This window comes from Solanum lycopersicum, chromosome 6 (genome assembly GCF_036512215.1).
Source record: "Solanum lycopersicum chromosome 6, SLM_r2.1".
Classification (NCBI taxonomy): Eukaryota; Viridiplantae; Streptophyta; class Magnoliopsida; order Solanales; family Solanaceae; genus Solanum; species Solanum lycopersicum.
Window position 1 is genome coordinate 47,277,665 of NC_090805.1, and position 17,160 is coordinate 47,294,824.

A 17,160-nucleotide genomic window follows, 5' to 3' on the forward strand; every position below is an offset into this window, starting at 1 on the left:
TTCAATCATGATTTGGAAAGTATATATAAAGTTGGACGGAAGATAAATATTGTCCAGAAGAATTGAAGGAAAAGCTAGAAAGTTTATTCAGGATTTTTTTAGTATAATAAAATAAAGCCGATAACATTGAGTATAGATAGATCTTAAGAAAATTATAAGATAGATACAATAATCGAATAAAGTATTTTTAAAAAGTATATTATATATTGGGTATTTTTTTTTCTCTATTGCGTGGAAATCATCTCCCCATCATCCTCATATGAATTAGGGTTGCTCCATGTTTTGAATCTAGCACTAAAAATAAATATTAATCATTTGATCGTGAAGGTCGACTCTCAGATATTACTAAAGCATTAAATTGATACACTCACCTGTTTATTAGCCGAACATGGAAGGAAGACTATGGATCCAAATATGCCTATGAACAAGTTGTTTGTTTTTTAAGTATCTCCTTCTTTTACACTAAAAGCTCTTGAAGAAGATGTAAATGAAACTATATCGTTTTGATCAGTTTCTCATTTTATGGATGAACCTATTATTTAATTAATAAAATCCTTTCAATTCCAAAGCAAAAAAAAAATTTATTATCATATAAAAATTTACAGCTCAAAAAATAAAATACAAAAAGACTACTCTAAATCGAACACAACTAATAATCATCTATCTCCTAACCAATTATCAACTATTTTAACTTCGGATAGCCGTTCAACATCGTGAAGTATTGAACTAGAGGCAAGAATCAGAATTATAACCCCAGCCACGGTGTATTATTGATGCCACATGGCAAACATTGATTGGTCACTGATCTCCATCACTATATGATCCATTCTTTTTGCTGAGTAAAAGCACAATTCGTACAGCAAATAAAAGGGGAATCTTACGTACAGTTTAGTGTGTGTTCACTATAAAAAAAAAAGATTTTCAAATTTTTAACAATTCTTTTTTACTTATAAAAAGGGGCTTCATAAAATAAGTGAAATGACTTCTATAACAAAAATAGAAAAAAAAAATAAGCTCATTAGTTTAATTATGTCTTCCTTATCCTCTAATATATCTTATTATCCCTCTGCTCTCTAAAACCCTCGTCTTCATCGATCCAGACTAACTCGTCTTTCATGATATTTATTTAAATTATATTTAAATATTTTTAAGATAATATTTTCAACGAACATTATCCACCATTTTGAAGACCCCCTTGTGCATGAATTATAAGCTTAGTGCGGCCTCTATGGATTGGTAGATGACATAACAAAAGTTCCATATGGGGCCTGTTCCTTTTAAGATATGAAACCCTGCCACTTACACCCCTAAAAAGAAAAGTTGGCTATAGACAAGGTTGAAAGGTCCTTTATTTTTTTTTTATTAAAAAAATAATAAAGTGAAGTAATTCTCATAATTAAGTTTGAAATTAAATTTATATTTTATTTGATTGAAGATATTATTAATCTTAAAAAAAATTTATACCTTAAATTAAATAAAGTATAAAAATCCTAACATCTTCTATATATGAGATGGAATAAATTAATTTAAAAATTATATTTTTGAGATAATTTAATTCGCGAATCAAACGACAATACGATAAAAAGAGGATCTCCACTAATAGCACACACTTTCCTACTCTAGCTATATATAACATGTACTTATCAAGCCACCTTCATTCATTGTCAAATAGAACTACCAATTTATTGAAATTATATTATCAGGTAATACAGCAAGCCAAGGCATTTTTTCTTTAGAAAAAAAAAATAATGGCTGATTTTTCTGTCCACTGGGTTTTTGCATTTGGGGTGCTAGGTAAAAAAAATCATTTTTATTTTTTTTAATGTTTTCTTCCTATTATTCATTAATAACGTCACAAATAATGATTGTTTTACCTTCTTTTGTTCTATTTTGCAGGAAACATAATCTCCTTTTTCGTTTTCCTTTCTCCACTGTATGTCTCTTGATCCTTATGTTCCTATTCTTCTTTCTAATGTACGTATTCTGCGTAACAACTTGCGCGATCGATCTATTAATTAATAATTTAATATCATATACTTTTATATGTCTTGCAGGCCAACATTTTATAAGATGTACAAAAAGAAATCAACAGAAGGCTATCAATCAATTCCATATATTGTTGCTTTATTCAGTGCAATGCTTTGGATTTACTATGCATTTCTCAAGACCAACACTACACTTCTCATCACTATTAACACTTTTGGATGCTTTGTCGAAATTATGTATATTGGCTTTTACCTTTTCTATGCATCAAAGGAAGCCAGGGTAAGCTTTTCGATTTGTACAATAAAAACGTAAACGAAGTACTTTAAAATATCAGATCAACTAAAAAATAACTTAATTTTTTGACTTCGCTAGCGTAATTAATTAATGCAGGTCCAAACTGTAAAGTTACTTCTTTTATTAGTGGTTGGTGGCTTTGGAGCTATTGTCCTAGTGAGCCAATTTTTATTCGAAGGAGCAGTTCGTGTACAAGTGGTTGGGTGTATTTGCCTTATTTGTTCCTTGTGTGTTTTTGTAGCACCTTTATGCATAGTGGTAAGTTTACACATATACATATTGTTGAAACATTTTAACTTATTATATAGAATTTTTACACTATCATATCAGCAAAAAAATCTACACGTGTTACAACATGTTAAATAATATTGATATCATTAAAAAAAAATCTGTACTATAAATACATAAAAATGATGTTGAATTTCTTATTTAATGCAGAGACAAGTAATCAAAACAAAAAGTGTGGAATATATGCCATTTCTCCTCTCTGTTTTCCTCACTTTAAGTGCTGTTATGTGGTTCTTTTATGGTATTCTATTAGAAGACTTCAACATTGCGGTAAGTTTTCTTGTTTTTTTTTTTAACTTCATTGATTTCTCAGATAGTCACTCAACTAATAGTATTATTAAAAAATAGAAATTTTCTGAGAATAATAACTATATGTTGAGTGACTAAATATGAACTCTGTTCACGACTTTTATATGTAATTTATTGAAATATGATACTAATATTTTCCCTTGCTCTCTCTCTCTTTCTAAATTAATAGATTCCAAATGTATTGGGGTTCATATTTGGTATTCTTCAAATGGTGCTCTATGTGATGTACTACAACAAGAAAGAGGAAGAGTTTGTAAAGGAGAAGAATCTTCCAGACCTAAAAAACCATGTGATAATCTTACACAATGATAAGAAGTTTCCAGAACTAAGTGAAGAGCAAATTATTGAAATTGTGAAACTTGGTTCACTGATTTCATGTACACAAAAGTTTGATTTGGACTTATGTCTGCATGAAAATATAGCTGAAGATCATAAAAAGCTGCGGAAAACACTCGAAATATGAGAGTATACTATATATAGTAAATTGTTTGATAATTGGGCATATCAATTGAACATATAAATTTAAATTATATACACTGACGTGTACATGTACACAAACTACTGTATTTATGATGATGATTCTTTAAGTACCAAATGTAATTATTTTTCTCCGATAATTCAAGCTTTGTAGTTCGATCAGCTCCTAATCTTGTATCACCTCTAATTTTACTAAATTAGAAGCATACCAATTATGGAGAACTTATTAAATCCAACATTAACTAGCTTAAGAGCTGTAAAAAAAGGGTTGGCCCTTGAGAGTTATTTGTTCTAGTTGCTATTTTTATTTTCTACTACAATAACTTTTTTTTAGATATAAATTTATATTTTTACATCATAATTGATTATTTTTTTCGTAGATAGAAAGACTTGAATCCATTTTTTTAAAAATATATAAGTGATTAGTCATTACCAAGAGTAGTTATATAAAATAGGGAAAAGGGTCAAATATGTCCCTAAACTATTCGAAAAGTTTAGATATATCCTCCGTTTAAAGTTTGGTCCATTTATACCCTCGTCGTTCAACTTTTGGTCTACATATGCCCTTACGGCTGTTAGTTGGCCAACTCGAAATATCCAACTCATTTTACTTTTTCTTGAATGCCAAATGGATTTTCCACGTCATTTTTATGTATTATCACTTGACATTTATAATAAAGGGAAAATGGTCAAATATGCCCCTAAACTATTCGAAAGGTCTAGATATACTCCCGTTTAAAGTTTGGTCCATTTATACCCTCGCGTCCAACTTTTGGTCTACATATGCCCTTATGGGTGTTAGTTGATCAACTCAAAATATCCAACTCATTTTACTTTTCTTTAAATGTCAAATGGATTTTCCACATCATTTATATATATTATCACTTGACATTTATATACAGTAACGTATATCAACTTAATGCTGTTAGTTTTTAAAAAATAAAATATACCCTAAAACGTTACCGTGAAATACGTTTATATTAGATTTGTAAAATTTTAGAAAAATATATTACTTCAGTAAATTATTTTATATAATGGCTTAGTTTGGTTAAAAATTCATTAATTCATTCATAAGAAATTTCGTCAAAATAATTTTAATTTTTTTTAAATACATATAAAGTCATAACAATGGAAACAAATAATAATAGAGAAATGTTAATTACTAAATTAATTGTCAAAATTTTCACCTAATTCTTTGGATCAATATATTAATCAATCAATAGTATAGATAAATAAAAATTTATTTCGACTTAAAGCTGTAAACTTAATATTACATGCTTATTTGGAGCCGTCACGATTTAAAAAATGGTCTACTGAGTATATATTATTATGAGTTACAAAAGTTATTAAAGTAACAATATGCTTCCATGTGTGGCCTTCATGTGATCATCAGTTATTTTCATATGTTTTAGAATTTAAGTTCTCCACGCAATTTTATTTGTATGATGTAACAAACAAATCACAAATATATAGCTGTATAATATATATAGTAACTTTTTAGAAACGCGCTAAGGTCCTTTTTCCAATAATAATGTTTTTCTTCATCTTTTTTCATGAAATAATCATAATCAAACAAATACTATTCAATTAGCATACAACGTATCAATATTAAAGCACGAAAGCTTTTCAAAGTGGTACCAATATATATATATATATATATATATATATATATATATATTGTAAATATTCACTGTCTATTTATATCATCGAGCAACGTATTTGCTTTTCATGATATGGTTGTTAAATAAGCGAATCTCTAAACTGATAAAAATGATTAATAAATTAATAAAAGCAAGTTAAATATACGAGAAAGTATATACTATCTTATATAAAAAAAAATGCATATTTTATGTAGATTATATATCAATATAAAAAATATAAATTTCCCAAATAATATTTTATAAGTGAACGACTATTTAGGTCTGTTATTTTCATTAATAGGTATTTATAAGCCACTCAAAGATTGATTCACTTAAATAAGTTGAATCAAGATAACTTAAACAATGAGTCATAGCCCAATCGACCCACTTCGACTATCAAGTAATTTTTGTTATTATTATTATGACTACATATAATAATATCAAACATAAAAATACTGTGACACCTTCTCATTAACTAATTATTTGGACTATATGTTAATCTATATTAATCAACTTTTAAATGAACTGAATCAAATGTATCAAAATAATTTGAGTTAATAAATATACGAAACATATATGTTTTCTTGGCTAATTTTCCCACCCCTTAATTCCATGATAGCGATGCATTATATTCAACTTGTTCAATAAAAGGAAAAAAGAGAAATGTGGTACAAAACATGTTTTGAACGTTCAATCATTGGAACAAGCATAATGCATAATTTATGGAAACAACAGTATCCACAAATACCTAAAAGGCTAAAGAAATTAATATTATCCAATGATTAAAAAAGTGAAGACTCAAAAGAAGCATTTCTACTATTTTGTGCTGCCATCTGTATTGTATAGAGAAAAAAAAGTCTCTATTTAGCTGCCATCTGTATAATTTAGTTTAAATTCTGATATTATACTCCTCCTTATATTAACTGTCTACTTTCTAATTAATAGTTTTTTTTTTAAAAAAAAATACAATGAGTTTTTAAAGTTATAAAAAAAAAGTAATTGTTTTAAAGAATATATAAAGAAAGAAATTAAGTGAACAATTAATAAGCAAGTAATTGAAATGTAAAATAGCAAAGTAGGCAAACAATTAATCTCCTGATCATTAATACTTAATAGCTTTATCGAGCCAAACAATTAGTGAGTTGGGCAACTATAATCATTGAAGCCTAATCATAAATAACATTGCAATTTTATTATATTAAATTTTGAATATATACGATCTCTTAAGAAATGTAATAGAGAAATAACTGTTATTAATGATAAAAGTAAATTAAAAACTAAGTATAAATCCATTGATTTCATAAATTACATAAGTATTATTAGACATTCAAAATAATATAATGGACTATTATTATTACACGGAGCTAGAGAATATTACTTGGTATGTATTTTCACATTTGTATAAATTTAAGTCAAACTAATTTAAGAAACATTGAAATTTATGTAATTTGATGCACCCATGTTTTAATTTATACGACACATTTTATAATTTGAGCGTGAAATAATTTAAGTTTGATTTTTAATTTTTTAAAATAAAATTTATATATATATAAACTACGTAAAAAGTACTATGAGTCATAATAATTGATAATTCAAAATACTTAAAAAATTATAAAAAATATATAATTATAATAAATTTATTTTACTCTTAAAATCCGAAAAATAACAATTTATAAAAAGTAATAGTAATAGAGAATATATGACATAACGCACCCACATCGACAAGATAAGCCAAATAAAGCAACGCAATGCGAAGCATATCATCCTTGTGATGTTTCGTTAGGCCATTTTTAGAAAATTGATCACAGCAATATAGCAAAAAAGAGTGGGACCCACTCTATTATTATTGCCAAATGGCAAGCAATTATTGGTTCCAATATCATTTCTCGATTGTTATTTTGGTGATTTGAAACTCATGCTGAACAGAAATAAGCACTCTGGTCATGATATTTTTTCGGACTTCTTTCACTTTATTAGAAAATTAATATTTGGTATGAATATTTCAAATATAAGAACTTATTTTTATATATATATTTTTAAAAAAAAATTATTTCTGTAAAATAATTATATTCAAATTCTATACATCTATATCAAAAATATAAGTAAATACAATTTTAACATCAATTTGAATTATATAAAAAAAAATTAATTTTATGATTACACGCCCACTAAAAAAATCTGAGATCGCTCCGATATTAAAGAACCTTGGTGCCCATACGATTGGAGGATGACATAATGAAAGTGTACCTTGGGACCCATTAATTTTAGGATATTATCATTTTATTCCTCGAACAATAACAAATTTGAGTTTGAGCAACTTTAATGTATATACATCGATATTGTAACAGAACTATAAAAAATCACGTCACATAAAAATGGAGTAAATATAAGCAAGTTAAAGTTAGATGAGTAATCATTTGAATCAATTTTACATAGGTATGGGGATATTTATTAGTTATTTTTTTTTAGTTGATGTATATAAATTATATTATACAAAATATATATTTACGTGCAATCATACACATATGAGATATTTGTCAACAATATTTTAGTACAGTAATCGACTACTTCAATTAGTTCTTCATAAACAATTATTTGATATACTTAATATATATTAAAATTTATACATAAATAATGTACTCCCTCAATTTATTTTTATTAGTGCAGTATATCATTTTGAAGCGTTTAACAATACTTGTCAAATTTATAAACTCAATGAATAATTTATCATATTATTTTATTTTTCTTACACTTGTTATTATATAATATTCATTTTTCAATGTTTGGATGACTTATATTTAATAAAACTGATTTAATAAAATTAATTCTATTATTTACTGTTTTTAATTCCCGTATAAAGTCAATAATGAATAACTCTATTATTTTCGCCGCGTGTCATTGCTACGTAATCTCCAACATATGCATCGATATTATAACAGAATTATAAACAATCACGTCACATAAAAATGGAGTAAATATAAGCAAGTTAAAGTAAGATGAGTATCATTTGGATCAATTTTACATAGGTATCGGGATGATTTATTAGTTACTTTTTCTAATTAATATATATAAATTATACTATACAAAATATATATTATACGCAATCATATACATGTGATATATTTGGCAACAATATTTTAGTACTATTGGATAATCGACTACTTCAATTAATCCTTCATAAATAATTATTTGATATACTTAATATATATTAAAATATATACATAAATAATGTACTCCCTCAATTTATTTTTCTTAGTGCAGTATATCATTTTGAAATGTTTAACAATATTAGTTAAATTTATAAACTCAATGAATAATTTATCATATGTTCTATTTTTTTTTTACACTTGCTATTACATACTATTCATTTTTCAATATTTGGATGACTTATATTTATAAGAGTGATTTAATAAAATAATTCTATTATTTACTATTTTTAATTTTCGTATAAAGTCAATAATGAATGATTATTATTATATAGGAAAAGTAATGTTAGTGTATCTAACTTGATTTCCCAATTGCAAGGGCTTTCTTTTTCCTTAATACATGTGTCCAAATACATGAGAAAACAAAAGACCTTTTTGTTGTTCCACCTAGCTACTTTAATTTTGCCTATATATATGACAATCAATTAGCTCTCATAATTCCATTGTCAAGTAAAACTTGCACTCTTGAAGCTCTTGGTGATAAAAAAATTTGCATATATTCTTTGTTCAGGAAAAATATTAAAAACCATGATTAACATGATTCTCTTGGGTGAAATTTTAATTAAACTTGGTAAGTTATTCCTCTTATTATATTTCATGGATGTGACATTTCATCGTACTAGCATATATCTAATAATATTTTACGTTTAACATTTTTTTAGTACGCTTAATTTATGAAAAACTTGATAAGTTCATATCTCACTTGTTTCTTTTCTCAATTTTCAGCCATGACCGTCTCGTTCATTGTGTTCCTTGCACCATTGTGAGTCCGATCTCTCATTGCTTGAATCTTCATTTGTTTTAGCGCGATTTAGTACATACAACTAAATACATTGTTGTATATATATGTATAAATTTTCAGGCCAACGTTTTATAATATTTACAAGAAGAAATCAACAGAAGGCTATCAATCAATTCCATATGTGGTTGCTCTATGTAGTGCAATGATTTTGATATACTATGTAATTCTTCTAGGCGGATTGGTTGAGGTTATCATAATAAACGCCATTGGTGTCTTTATTGAAACAATTTACATCATTTTCTACATTTTCTATGCACCAAAGAAAGCCAAGGTAAGTTTTTTTTTTTTTTTTTGTATATATACACTAATAATAATAAAAGTAAATTAGTATCAGATCACCTAAAAGATAATTTTTGACGTTGCACGTACGTGCAGGTCCAAACTGTAAAGCTACTTCTTTTATTTTTGGTTGTTGGGTTTGGAGGAGTTTTCCTCATCGCTCAGTTTCTATTAAAAGGAGCAATTCGTACCAAAATTGTTGGACGGATATCTACTGCGTTTTCAATATGTACGTTTGCAGCACCTCTATGCATACTGGTATGTACTTAAATTTTTCCTTATAATTATTATTTTGAAACTTATGTATATTGAATTTTCATAATTTTGTATTATTTAATACTCTATGCAGAAAAAAGTTATTAAAACAAAGAATGTGGAATGCATGCCATTCCTCCTATCGTTTTTCCTCACAATAAGTGCTGTTCTGTGGTTCTTCTATGGTGTTATTAAGAAAAACTATGTCATTTATGTAAGTATTTTTCATTTTTAAGTTTCACCTAATTTTGATATTTTTTTGATAGTGTGTGAATATGCTTGGTGATTAAAATTCTGAATTCGTCTCTGTCTGAATTATATAGGCACCAAACATCTTAGGATTCACTCTTGGTGTGATCCAAATGGTGCTATATGTGGTGTACAAAAAATACAAGAAAGAGGACAATGTTATAAAGGAGCAGAAACTTTCAGAGTTACTACAAAATCATGTGATAATATTAGATGATGGGAAAAAGCTTCCTCAATTAACTCAAGAACAAATTATTGACATTTGGAAGCTTGGTACACTCATTTACTCTGAGAAACTTAATGCAAGTGCAGCTGATGTTGACAATAATAGGCCAAAACTTGCAAACTAATTAAGAATTAATCTATGATGGGATAATTGTCATTTTCTTAATTAATCTTTTACGTGTTGTGATCGTGTACACAAGGGAATTCTAATTAGATCTTCATGTAATAATAATAATTCTCTTGTTGTGCCAATGCAGTTAGCTAGAACAAGAAAATGCTTGTATGTATTCTCTTTGTTACGAATAAAATTACGTGTTCTTTTTTTTTCCGTATTATTAATAAGATTATGTTGCAATTACATATTATGCCTTTGATTTTTATCTTAATTCGTCCTATTGTTTAACAATTCCTAACTAAATTGATTATATTTCGATACCAGTGTTATGCTCTAGCTCTCGAATATCTATTATTTTTATTCACTTTTTTTAAAAAAAATTACTAACTATTATTTTTCATCACATTCTATACGGCAAACTAGTAATTAAATTATGTGTAATACAATAGTTCCTCCCAAAAATGAATGAAGGATTCAAAATATGAGAAATAAATCTTTTACTTGTTACATTAAAAGTAATTGACACAACATAAAAATAGTTAACATTACATATTAGTCTTCTTAACGAAGAATGTATCAATAGTATAGAAGTTGTAGTAAAAAAATTATTTGACTCCTTAAATGACCACATTTTGAAGTTATAAGTCTCACATTTTAAGAACTTAATTACCAACAAATATTTTTTCTGATAATTTGATAGTGTAAAAAAATTCTCATATTAACCATGGATACGATATTTATCACGCATTTTGATATATCTATTTTTATGGAATTAGTTTTTATATTGATTAAAAAAATCATTTTTAGAAAAGAGCCTAGGTCCTAGGATTATAATATTTGCATATAGACGTTTGTTTTCTGACGTAAATTGCTGTCCCGTAAACTTGTTTTCACACTTTTGAGATAGCGTACAAATCTTTTAATCCTCGATCCTTTTGTAGCCCACTCCTCTTTAACATATATTTATCTAAGTATCCACTAACCAATAAACATATGTATTATACGTTATTATATATATTATATATAAACTTGTAAGAAGTATATATATATATATTTTAAATCTTAAACACTCTTAACGAAATTTTTACTTCGTCATAGGACATTATTATTATCTAATATAATTTCAGTTCCAATTTTTTATTTTATAAAACATGTTAAAACTAAAAAGTGTGGTTTTCGAAAAATTCAAGGCTCCCCCGCTAAAACTATATATCACTACTTCCTTTTTGTTTTAGTTTTTTTTCCCTTTTAGTTTCACTTTCATTTTTCACGTTTTCTTTAGTTTTTTATTTTATAAAACATGCTAAAATTGGCTTTAAACCGAAAAAACAATTAATGATCGGTCACTAAAATTATATATTATTGTTTTTTTGAAATTTTATTTTCTTAGCTTATTTACATATTTTTATTTTTATTTTCTAAAATAAAAATCTTGAGTCCGTCACTGTGACCATACAGCAATAAAATTCAATTGCTCAAAAGAAAGATTCCGGGAAACCATATATCATATTGCCCCAAGAAAGTGGAATTCCCTTTTCTCCAATTATATATGTGTAGGTAAGATCGATTTAACAAATTAAATACTATTGATTTGGAGTTTGGATGATCATAAATATCGACAGGTCATAAAGCAAGAGAATCGTGGATTTCCATTTCAAGTAATCATGAAAACAAAGAATTAACCAATAATGACCTCAACAAATTGTGTTTTTATATATTGCATGACCCCTTGTTACGAAATCGTCCACTTTCATGGTAGTATACGTCCTTTAGATAACATGCATTATATTGAAACTTTAGTTACTACTTTTTATATGAAATGAGTTCATGCCAATCTCTTACTATAGTAATGTTTCATGATTATTGTTTATTTGAAAAATTACGTAGTTAAGCAATTTATATTATTTCATTACTCATTCTTGCTTGCTATATATACAAATGCATATGTATAATATACAATTAAATATAATTATATACGTATAGAATTCACCTCTCTCCCACTCTATGTCCTCTCTTGCTCGCCTCTCTCCTCCCTCTCCCAATCTCTCTTGCCATATATACAAAATACATATGTATAATATACAATTATTTATCCAATATACATATACAATTCACCTTTCTCCCATTCTTTTTCCCTCTCTCTATTACCTCTCTCCTCTCTCTTCCAGTCTCGCTCGCCTCTCTCCTCCACGTAACTACAGATTATAATAAACTATAGATATGGAAAGTAATTAATTACTTTCAAGTAGTTATACGTGAGTTTCTATTATTTATAACATATAAATCGGTTTAATTTCATGATCATATTATTTGTGTCTTGTCTAAGGATGATTAAAAGTGAAATGGATAAGTTTGGAAAAATTTAATTTGTCAAACATGGAGTGGAGGCACCTATTGCCAAGTAGTATCATATCATCTTACGAAATTGTTTAGCGCGTAGTTTTTTTATTTTTAACTCAAATGGTTTAGCGCATATTAAATTAATTTCGCGAGAAATTTAATATGTCCCACCAATATAACTATATAAGTATTAGACTATAACTAACTAGATTTGTCCAATCAAAACTTGGACAAACAGGAGACTCACCCTATTATGTTTTTTTTTCTTTTTCGGTGACATATAAATTTAAAATTTCATGATTTTCAATTAACCAACTTCATCATTGACCATTAAGTGATTCAGTTATTGAAGAATAAAAAATGTTTGAAAGCTTTGATAAATCTTGGATAAAAACATGTGATGCACCAATATATTTGTGTATCCATGAATTAAGACTTTCATTGGTTGCAGTTAAATCAAGGGCTCTTTTGGAATCATTTTAATGGTGATGTTGAGATTTCGAAATCAAATTGCGTTCCTAAGGATAATCCAATTGATAATTGACAAAAAGAGAGTAGCATGAGACGATAGGGTCATTTGCACTTCTGCACACTACTCTGGGATGGCCTTTATCTAAAATAAATAAATTTTTACGGGTATAAATTTATATTTTTGTATTATAATATTTTATTCTAACATCTATAAAGAATCTATTTTTGGTTAGTCATAACTTTGATTGCTATAAACAAAACATAAAATCGGATCATTTGACTGACAAAACATGCCGTTAAACACTAAGAGCTCATTTGTTTGCCCTTAATAGAGGTTTGAATCTTAATCATTTATATTTGAGCTCTACGTAACCGTAGATAGGAAGCGCATTCGTTCGATTGAGGCTCTTATACTGTATGAATCTGATATAACCAATACGACTAGATATACTCTTGCAAAATATTGCTACTCAAAAGGATCGTTCCCAAATCCCAATGGACCAAAAAATGGGTCGGGCCGGTCGGAATTTTGGAATCAATGGGCTGGATCATCAAGTAGGGAAAATTAAGCAGAAAACTGCTTCATAAACGAATCCTTTTTTAAAATTACTCCTTCCCCTCTATCTCATAAATATACTTTTCATTTTTTGAGATTTAAGTTTGAGCGGAGATATTGCCCATAAAATCTTTAAAATAGAATATATATATACACGTATATGTAAACTATATAAAAAAGTATTATAAGTCACAATAATTGATAATTCAAAATGTTTAAAAGATTTATAAAAAATTTACGGTCAAAGATAAATTCGTTTCAATTTTAAAATCCAAAAAGTGCTACGATAAATAAAACGAAAGGAGTACTTTTCTTCGACTTACAAAATCTTTTAGATCGTTATCTACACTTTTCCTTGAAAAGAACTAAAAAATCTCATGACAAACATAGAGTTTATTTTCCAAAAACTTATATATGTTCTTGTAAACATTAAACAGTCGAATATTTTATGTGTAAAATTGAGTAACGTATCGGAAGGACAATTTCTCAAAAGTTAATACTATTTGCACACCTCACAAATTTTAAGTGGTGGCTTAATGATAGGCAATTTGCGTAGTTAAGAGTATCCCTCAACATCACCTCGGATAAAAGCAGGTTGACTTTGGTAAGATTCTAATCTAATCCAACTACCAAATAATTAAATATGTGTTTATCGCATTTTTATTATTTATGTAAAATTAGGTCTTACGTCTGACTCACACCCAAAAAGCTAGCTCAAAGAGAGGAGGATTGTCCAAGCCTTATAAGGAGTATCCATCTCATTAACCATCGATGTGGAACCTTTGTCATTCTTTAACACTCCGCCTCACACCCAGTGCTTAGCATCTGTGCGTGTGGCAGTTTTAATTTTGGGGACCCAACATTGCTGAGACGGGTTCTGCTATAATACCACGTGAAATTAGGTTTTAGGCCTAACTCACACCCAAAAGCTAGCTTAAAGAGAGGAGGATTGTTCAAGTTTTATAACGAGTCCACTCATCTCATTAACAACCCATGTAGAACTTTTATCATTCTTTAACATTAAATACACCAAAATTCTTCTGGATAATAATTAACAATCAAACTCGAACTTAAAACCTTTTATCTTATATAATTAGTTTCACCCATTCTTATCAAACCACTCCCATAATATTAATATGGTATCAAGCTTTATACATGGGGTATGTAAATACATAATCAACTACCATTTGTTTTCTTAATAAAAAGTGGGCTCTCATTGTCTAATCCTTAGGTAATCAACTATTTATTTTTCTTCTTAAAAAAACATTCAATACCAACAGGATGTTACGCACTAGTCACTACCTTCACTTAAAACTCGAATCTTATTCGATCAAATTCAATAATTTTTATCTTAAAAATAAAATAAATATAAATTTTAGGACTCCTTAGATTAAAATCATGATTCGTCCTCTCTATATTTCGATAAATTAAAACAAATTGCAAATTAAACCTACTCTATAATTATAAGCCGCCGTGCCTGTTGACTAGCTCTCAATAAACAAACAAAAACTGTCATGCTTTTATCAATTTCATTCGTGCATAGTTTTTTTTTTAAATATATATCTGTTTTTAATTATAAACGTGAAGGGAAGATATATAATGGCCAAGACAAGAATAAAATAAAATTGTGACTATTACGTGTCGAACTCCGTCTGAGTTTTACAAATTTTAATATTGTCATATATTTTGGAATTTCAACATGATTATTGTAGATTCAATTTGTATGCGCTAAGAAAATTAAAGAATTTTATTATATCATGTTTTACAAGATTTTTTAACACTGTATATGTATAGAAATTATTGTGAAATATACAATAACAATACATCTAGTATAATTTCATATGAAGGTCTGAGAGAATAGAACATGTAAACTTTATTTTCATCTTCACGAAAATAGAAATATTATTTTCAATAAACTCTCGACTCAAAAATATATAACAAAAGGAGATAAATAATAGTTCAGGCCTGGATTTTTCATGGAACTTCAAAGAATAAAAATAGAGAAAGACTTTGTTATAATGGGACCAAAAATATATATGGATGCATGAATAATTGAACTAAAATAGTACTAGTAATTAATTTGGCTGAGGTAGTGTTTTTAGATCAACATTAAGTGAAGCCTGAAAGTGAATTATTCTAATAAAATAAAACGTCAAAAAAATAGTGCTACTCAAATCAGACACGTTCTTTAACGTTGCCGTCTCAACAACTACGTACTCCATTTATGGGATAGTCAAAACAATAAAAAAAATGAAAGTAAATGACATAACAAAAAATGTTGTTTTATGCAAAATAATTTTATATTTGATCAATCATTTGTCATTTACTCCTATGATGTTGAATACACTGAAATTTGCCATCTCTTTTGTCCCCATTGGAATTTAATAAACAATGCTCTTCTTCTTCTTTTTTTTTAATATTCTGCATCGATAGTAAAATTTGATTAATTTAAATTTACTTAATATAAGGTCTGCTTAAGTTTTTTATCAAGAATTTTTTATATGTAAGCTTGAATTCAAAATTTGTTATTAAAAAATAGTGGTCCTGTCTATTTTTTTTCATATATCCTTTTGTTGATAACAATGCCCTTCTTTAAACTAAAGGCTTTTATCACCGTTGACTATTGCAAGTGTATATTATAATAATTAATAGTAAGTAGTAGTATCTATTTGGGTATGGCTTTATGTAACTTATAGTGACCTTTCCTATATATAAATTGGCCTCTTAGTAACCTAAACTCACAACTCTCTTTTCTTTTTCTTTTCATGCCTTCCTCACCACAAGTTCTCAAGAATTCTTTTCTCTAATTTGGATACTCAAAAGTATGAGTAATCCAACTAGAATAAAATCTAGGTTTATGCTAAATTTAGCTTATGATAGAGGATAAATCCACAAGTACATATACCAAACAATTAAAACCAAAAAACTTTTCTTTTTTGTTTGTTTCTTTTTTGTTTGCTCCTTTCATTTGAGTTATTGAGAAAGTGAATGGATATGGAAATGATTAAAGGGAAGAAGAATTCAAACGCGTCGATACTCAAGAAGTTGGAGGGATATTTATTGATGAAAAAAGGAAGTCGAACGATGATGTTGTCCAAGAGCAAATCATGGCATGGTAGTAGCAAAACAAAGAGTCCAGTAGTACTAGCACCGCAAGGTTGTTTTTGTGTATATGTTGGGCCAGAGAAAGAGAAGTTTACAATCAAGGCCAAATATGCAAACCATCCATTGTTCAAGATGTTGCTTGAAGATGCTGAAATGGAATATGGTTATTGTAGCCAAGGACCTATTTTGCTACCTTGTGATGTTAATCTTTTTCACAAAGTATTGGGCCAGATGGATAGTGAGAGAGAGATTAATGGACCTGGGTGTGGGCTTGCTTCATGTAGCCCATTTAGTCCAGCTAGGGTCTTGGGACATGGAGAAATGGGCAAGGGTTATGGCTCTTATGGGCTTCTCACTACACCAAGAATGCTCAAGCTCAACAGTTCTAACTTCTAATTATGTCTTTTTAAATATGTATGTTGTGCTAGTAAATTGCACAAAATTGTAGGTTACAATTAGTTGCAGTGAATAATATGTTGTGTTCTTATGTAATCTTTTTCTAATAGCTAGATAGGGCTAGTGCTTCATCTAGCCTAGTTATGACCGTAAAGGTTTGTGATGGA

General features: G+C 27.9%; 3 protein-coding genes across 4 annotated transcripts; all 3 read left to right on the plus strand.

Moving 5' to 3' along the window:
• The first annotated feature begins 1,648 nt into the window (after positions 1-1,648).
• On the plus strand, positions 1,649-3,516 carry LOC101247627 (bidirectional sugar transporter SWEET9-like). Of its 2 annotated transcripts, none has more exons than XM_004242091.5 (6): positions 1,649-1,794; positions 1,897-1,933; positions 2,055-2,265; positions 2,377-2,538; positions 2,719-2,838; positions 3,047-3,516. In XM_004242091.5, the coding sequence occupies exons 1-6, from the start codon at positions 1,749-1,751 to the stop codon at positions 3,338-3,340; spliced, it is 870 nt and encodes a 289-aa protein (XP_004242139.1). In that variant the 5' UTR covers positions 1,649-1,748; the 3' UTR covers positions 3,341-3,516. The 2 variants fall into 2 exon arrangements, with proteins under 2 accessions (XP_004242139.1, XP_069155528.1); XM_069299427.1 differs by having other exon boundaries at positions 1,657-1,794; positions 1,897-1,974.
• A 5,115-nt stretch (positions 3,517-8,631) lies between these two features.
• LOC101247336 (bidirectional sugar transporter SWEET11-like) lies at positions 8,632-10,336 on the plus strand. The gene is made up of 6 exons (XM_010324665.3): positions 8,632-8,771; positions 8,927-8,963; positions 9,063-9,273; positions 9,378-9,539; positions 9,631-9,750; positions 9,860-10,336. Exons 1-6 carry the CDS (start codon positions 8,729-8,731, stop codon positions 10,133-10,135), a joined length of 849 nt encoding a protein of 282 aa, XP_010322967.2. The 5' UTR covers positions 8,632-8,728; the 3' UTR covers positions 10,136-10,336.
• A 6,240-nt stretch (positions 10,337-16,576) lies between these two features.
• LOC101265243 (auxin-responsive protein SAUR71) lies at positions 16,577-16,993 on the plus strand. Its single transcript, XM_004241403.5, has one exon. The coding sequence runs from the start codon at positions 16,577-16,579 to the stop codon at positions 16,991-16,993; it is 417 nt and encodes a 138-aa protein (XP_004241451.2).
• The last annotated feature ends 167 nt before the right edge of the window (positions 16,994-17,160 follow it).